Raw genomic sequence first — 5,992 nt, forward strand, 5'->3', positions numbered from 1 at the left:
ACCATTTTATATCGTATAAAACTAATAAATATTGAATTCATTCCTTATAATTTAATTTTTTGCAATCAATTGTTGATAAAAACAGTCATTTGATCTATAGAATGACATCAAATTGAACAAAATTCAAACGTAACGTCAGGCGGATTGATACGTTTTTGACGTTAGTCTTATTATGACGTAGGCAACATTCTTTATACGATATAAAATAAATATTTCAACCAATCAGAAGGTGTGTTACAACCAGAATTAAATTATTTCCATTTAAATTGTAACAATCTATCATATCTAATTTATAAATTACATGCATGCATATATTTAGAATGAAATACGGAACTTGGTCTTCAGTGAAAAAAAAAAAGATTATACCTTAACGGAAACCGTTAGGCTTACTTAGTAAATAAATAATGCAAAGCTAAACAAAATGCAAGGAAGAAGATGAAATCATTTCTTTTATTAAATGCATTGAAACTATTAGGGTATTAGTTCTACGCAATTTTCCCGGTTTTCATGATCACGGCGCCGCTCCAGTATGTTTAAACATTTAAGTACCAGTCCACATAAGAATCAGACAAATAGTGATACATGACAGTTTTCAGAATTCAATGATTTTTTGTGCAAATATTCCTTTTACTATACTATTCAAGCATTGAAAGAATTTATGAAATCAGATTACAGTTGCTATGGATATCTTCACTTTGCAAATTCCCTAGCAACCACAGGTTTTTCTTTAACAGATTGCATAAAATTCTCATATTTCGAAGGGGTCAAAATCTGTCTTGATGAAATAAAATATTGGTATGAAGCTTTTGTCAAGAAAATTGACTGTTTGTTCTGTTAAAAAAACTAAGATACAGAAAAAAAAAATTATGGAATTTTATTTCTGGGGGGAACAAATTTGAATGTTTTGCAAAATTTGCTGACTCAGCATTTTCACAATTCTAAGTGAAATTCAACAAGATATAAAAAAAATCAGCAAAAAAAGATAGCAATTCAAAACATGTCAAGTTGTTATTGCGTCCAATCTTTATCAGAATTCAATTGAAAAAACATGGGTTTTTGTTTAACAAGGTTGTTGCTTAGCAACGAATATCGACATTTTTTACATTCTAAGAAGCCCAAAATGTGATTGTTAATAGCTTATAAGTAAATCTCTTTTTTAAATATCACTATAAATCATACAATATAAATAACAATGGTGGTTAACATCATATTTCAACATAATAATAACTAATTGTTGTTGTTGTCATGGTAACAATTAGGTTGTCATAGCAACAAGGGAAAAATATAATTTTGTGGCAGTTGACAATAATTGATAATTCATGTAACTATGTTGATCGAAACAAATGTAGCATTTAATTTTTAAAATTGTCAATGGATCGTGTGATATTAAAAAGAGAGATCTCGCAGGCTAATTAGCATAGCTTTACCAGCCTTTTCTTAAATACTACACAACTGTTTCATCTGCAACTGTGTTTCCTATCTCTCCACTCTACAACATCATGTACAATTAAAATGAATTTAAATCACAGGTCATTTGACTCATTTTATATAATATCAGTAATCAATGTTGCAATTCTATATTGTGACCAATGATATAACACACTAAAAATATTTCCCCCCAAAAAGAATGTATGAAGTGATTTAATACAACAGGACCACAAAATATACATGTACATGTACATAGTTCTTATACATGCAAAATGCTGAATCATCTTTCTTAAGTTTTACACCATTTTCTTTTTTCTGTTGCCAAAAAAATTGTAATACTTCAGATTAAAATACAGTGTATGCAATATATAAACTTAGTAACTTTTATTTTCATGGGCTTTTTAAATTTATTGTATCTTGCTAAGCAACAAAAAACTGTTGCTTGATAGCAACACAAATCAGCCCTAGAAGATCATAAGTGTTAGTCGTTTTACTACATAAATGGAAATTGGTACCTAAAGTGTATAAAAATATACTTGTTTGTTGATTATTAAAACTCTTAAAATTCTCATGTGAATGTTGGTGACTTTTATGCTACACCCATTCCTTATAAAACTGGTTTTAATCAAATGGTCTCTCGATCACACTAAGCATTGCCCGTTTTGTATTTTATAAACTTGTTTAAGTGACAGCTGTCAAAACTGGTACACTTGATATACTAACCGTACACGAATGTCTGTACGCAATCACATTAAGAATTCTGGTAGATCTACATCAAAGACTTCAATGCACAGTAACTTATAATACATGTATACATGTACACAATAGCACAATATGTATTACATGTAATATTTAGAATCCAGTTTAAAGCATAAGTAGACACTATTTTTGTCAAAGATTTTGAATTCCTATTGAAATTCTGCTATAACATCAGCCTTTGCAATATTTAGAAGGATTGCATCCAAATCACCATCATTCATGTCGTTAGTAGATGTTTTTTTTCATAGCTGAAAGTCTTGAAAAAAAGGAAGATATCTGACCAACTGCCAAATATTGGTTTGGGTTGAATCTTTTTTCCCCGCGTTCGTTCTTGGCCACTCTCATATTCTGAGAAACTAAAAATGGGTGCACCTTTGTTCCACCATTCTCTCCATGTTGGAAGATGTCAGTCAAATAGGATTTCAGATCATCCGAAAATCGAGCATTTTTTCTGTCTTTTTTCAAGGCCCACCCCATGTCAGACTGCACATAACTTTGATCTGTGACTTCCTCTCCAGTACTAGAAGCGTGTTTCAGGGTATCCTCTGACAATGAAGAACATGCATTCCGCCATCTCATCTTGATATCATCATAAGTGGACATTGCTTGAAGTTTATAAGTATGGTTGCCAAGGAAACAATGGTTTTGCATATCCCCATATCTAGTAAAGGTCTGAGTACATCCTTCTTCAGGACAAGGAAAGCAATGATCAACTGCAGAATTCACATCATTTCTACTATCTGTGGGTTTCCGAATGTTCCCTTCTGCTCCATGACTCGCAACAAAACCTGATTTTATTTCTAAATCTGCAATATCCTGTAATCAGAAACAGTTATTGATTATTCATTGAAAAAAAGCATTTTACGTGATATCAATGTTAACAATTTCTTTACTTGCTTCTCATTCAAACTTACATTGTTTTCATGTTCAATAGGGAATGCTTTGCCCCTTCCAATGTTGTAGGCTCGCCAAGTTGTTATAAGTCCTTCACCAAACTTCACATTTGATATTCTAGTGATGCCTTTTATTGGACACTTGGCTGCAGGAGAGGGTTTTTCAAGGAGTTCAACATGTGAAGCTTGGCATCCAGTCGTTCCTCCATGCAAGTCTATAGCTGATTTCATGTCAGCAGCTGTGATGATGTTATGGCCTGATGCTGCTTCTTTACTCAACTTCCCTCTCATATGGGCAATCTTGGCATCACAATAAGATTTCCCACTTTGGGCCTCGCTGTAGTCATAGCTGGCTATGGAAATACCTGAAATAGATTACATGTGCTCTCTTCAACATCATGAATACTCCCTTTTTATGGCATTAGTAATGAACACATTTAGCATGAAAAGTGTTATATTTAAAAAATTCATGACTCTGAAGTTAGTTATAAAATTTATTTTACTCTATATATAGACAGAATTGGTATATCTGATTCAACTGATGCTTAGCATTCCTTTGATTTGATTATACCCTGAAACCTAAAAACCTAGGACAACCTTTATGCTTTTGCTTTCAGCAATTTGGTTGCCAATATAAATTTTAACTTATAAAAAGCAAAATCCTTACCAGTACGCCTACTAATACCTGGAATGGCAAGCCATAAGTTGCCGCAGTGGTAGCAACCAGCATTATCACTTCTCAGGAATGCCCTAGTAGTTTTTGGAAGTTGAACTTTGATGTGATGAAGTGTGTCCTCGAGGAGACATGCAACTGCTAACCAGTCCTGTCGCACTCCATCCATCACATGTGCAAATGTTCTATGCTAAAAAAAATTCTTTATAACTGAGTTTAAACCAGTATAATATCAGCAGTTGACTTACAAAATTTATAATTGCGAGTTATTCTGTTTGGGATAAATTTTACTCAATGAGTTGCTTGATGTATCTCATCATTGGATATTATTTAAAAAAGCATGTGATAAAATTAAACTGGTGTATCTTACAATGAAGACACAGAGTAAAGCATATCAGTACACTAAGTGTTTGACAAGCCTCTTCGTCATGAAGTAAAATATTTGGAAAGGACAGAAAGATGAATGCCATTGGACAGAGAGAAACATTGACCAACAGATACATAATGACCATATCATTTTAAGCACTGGAGCTGTCTTACCTTTAAATTTGAGTCTTCATCCTTGTAAATGCACACAGATACGTGCCAATTTAAGCCCTTCTGACCATACCAGTTGCTCTGTTTTTCTCTGAATGTAATCGGTAAGAATTTCATGGCCCAGTCCATAATGAGAAGAATATCACCAGGCTGGAGATCTTTCAGTGTTTGGGTTCTTGCCTTGTCTTGATTGATAGTTCTTACAATATGACTTTTCCACTCAAGAATCTTAGCTTCTGCTGCTTCAATGTCCACCAACATTTCTTCTTTGGTGTTTGGAGAAAGATCTGATGAAATAAATCAGTAAATTAATTTAAAACCAATACTCAATAAATATTTGTACATAAGAATAGTTTTGATAAACATTCAGATTAAATGTTTCACTTTAAAATAGACCAAATTCATCAAAAATCAAAATGGAATTACATGTAAACATGAATTGACATGAAACACATCAACGATATATGCAATAGAGAATTACCTGCAAGTTTGTCCAATATTTCTTTCAAATTCAAAATTGCTGTTGGGAGTAATTGACAACGGTCACAAGCAACATCATGTTGATGGTCAATACAGGTTTGCTGAAACTGATTATCAAGTGGATCACTCAAAGCATAGTTTATGCAATGATCACCGCAGTGGTCAGTCTGCAAAAAAATAAGAATAATTGATTTTAATTGCATTCATAAAAGAGTGTCTATAAAAACATTAAAATATACAATTTTAATAAACCTGTATATTTTGGGCAGAAACAGGCCAGTACAAGAAATGTTGACATTTTTATTCACAAATATACAACATATCCACACATCTTCCTTAAAAATGACAGTGATATTAAAACCATTTGAGATATATTATTTTTAAAATACCTGTTTTATGTGCATTTTAAAATCTGTCTTCATGTAAATCCTACTGGCTACAAGAGAGTCCTTACACTCTTTTAATTCCATTAGCAATAAGCCATCTGTTGCATACTTTTCCACCTCTGAAATACAGTTCATAAATATTTATATTGTTTCACATGTATAATAAAATCAACAAACTTTTCCAATCCATTAATAATTGCAAAATCATACATGATTTATTTGAAATTAATTATTATATAAAGGATAAAATAATAAAATGATCAAATTTTCTTTAAAGGTTAATCAGCTTGTAAATGTTATGCTATAGAGCTAAATAGTTTTTACAAATGACAATATCCATTCTAAATTGTATATACATGTATAATGTGCTGTTGACAGAAGTGTGCACGGGTTTAGACAACACATATCTTGCGTGTTCAAATTCAGTTTTGCATCTTGAAAACAATACTTATAGTACTACACATATAAAATTTAAAAACCTGCAACTGTTGATAAAAGCACATCATAGGAATTTCCCCCATCTGCTGCTGTGTTGTCAAGGCCTTTTAGGTTTGTACGCCTTGAAGCAGGACATACACGCAGGATATGCTAAAGTGTGGATCTAGAAAGAGGAATGAACTCTGTCTCTTCACAATATGCCAGGTAGATTTTGACCAGGGTTGAGTGCCAAACTGTTCTAACCACTTCTGGAATGGATATGACACTGCCATCTTCTAGTCTCATCTCTTTAGTACCAATAGAGGAAACCTGTGAAACATTCATATAAATCAATTTCTAAAGTACATGAATAGGTACAGGTATATAGCCCACATACTGGCGCATAGCTTGACTGTTGA

General features: G+C 32.5%; 1 protein-coding gene across 1 annotated transcript; it reads right to left on the reverse strand.

Moving 5' to 3' along the window:
* Nucleotides 1–2,206: 2,206 nt before the first annotated feature.
* On the reverse strand, nucleotides 2,207–5,737 carry LOC128170596 (uncharacterized). The gene is made up of 7 exons (XM_052836381.1): nucleotides 5,636–5,737; nucleotides 5,160–5,275; nucleotides 4,772–4,937; nucleotides 4,294–4,577; nucleotides 3,748–3,943; nucleotides 3,102–3,445; nucleotides 2,207–3,003 (listed from the first exon to the last, which is right to left on the reverse strand). The coding sequence occupies exons 2-7, from the start codon at nucleotides 5,238–5,240 to the stop codon at nucleotides 2,413–2,415; spliced, it is 1,662 nt and encodes a 553-aa protein (XP_052692341.1). The 5' UTR covers nucleotides 5,241–5,275; nucleotides 5,636–5,737; the 3' UTR covers nucleotides 2,207–2,412.
* Between the last annotated feature and the right edge of the window lie 255 nt (nucleotides 5,738–5,992).

The sequence above is a fragment of the Crassostrea angulata genome, chromosome 2 (assembly GCF_025612915.1).
Source record: "Crassostrea angulata isolate pt1a10 chromosome 2, ASM2561291v2, whole genome shotgun sequence".
Lineage (NCBI taxonomy): Eukaryota > Metazoa > Mollusca > Bivalvia > Ostreida > Ostreidae > Magallana > Magallana angulata.

What these genes read in the sequence shown, in the direction of transcription:
- LOC128170596 (XM_052836381.1), bottom strand. Translation starts at nt 5,240, where the DNA reads ATGGAATTAAAAGAGTGTAAGGACTCTCTTGTAGCCAGTAGGATTTAC. An exon ending in TTAAAATGCACATAAAACAG is followed by an intron (nt 4,938 to 5,159) that starts GTATTTTAAAAA and finishes ATTTTTTTGCAG; the next exon opens with ACTGACCACTGCGGTGATCA. An exon ending in AGGTATTAGTAGGCGTACTG is followed by an intron (nt 3,446 to 3,747) that starts GTAAGGATTTTG and finishes AATCTATTTCAG; the next exon opens with GTATTTCCATAGCCAGCTAT.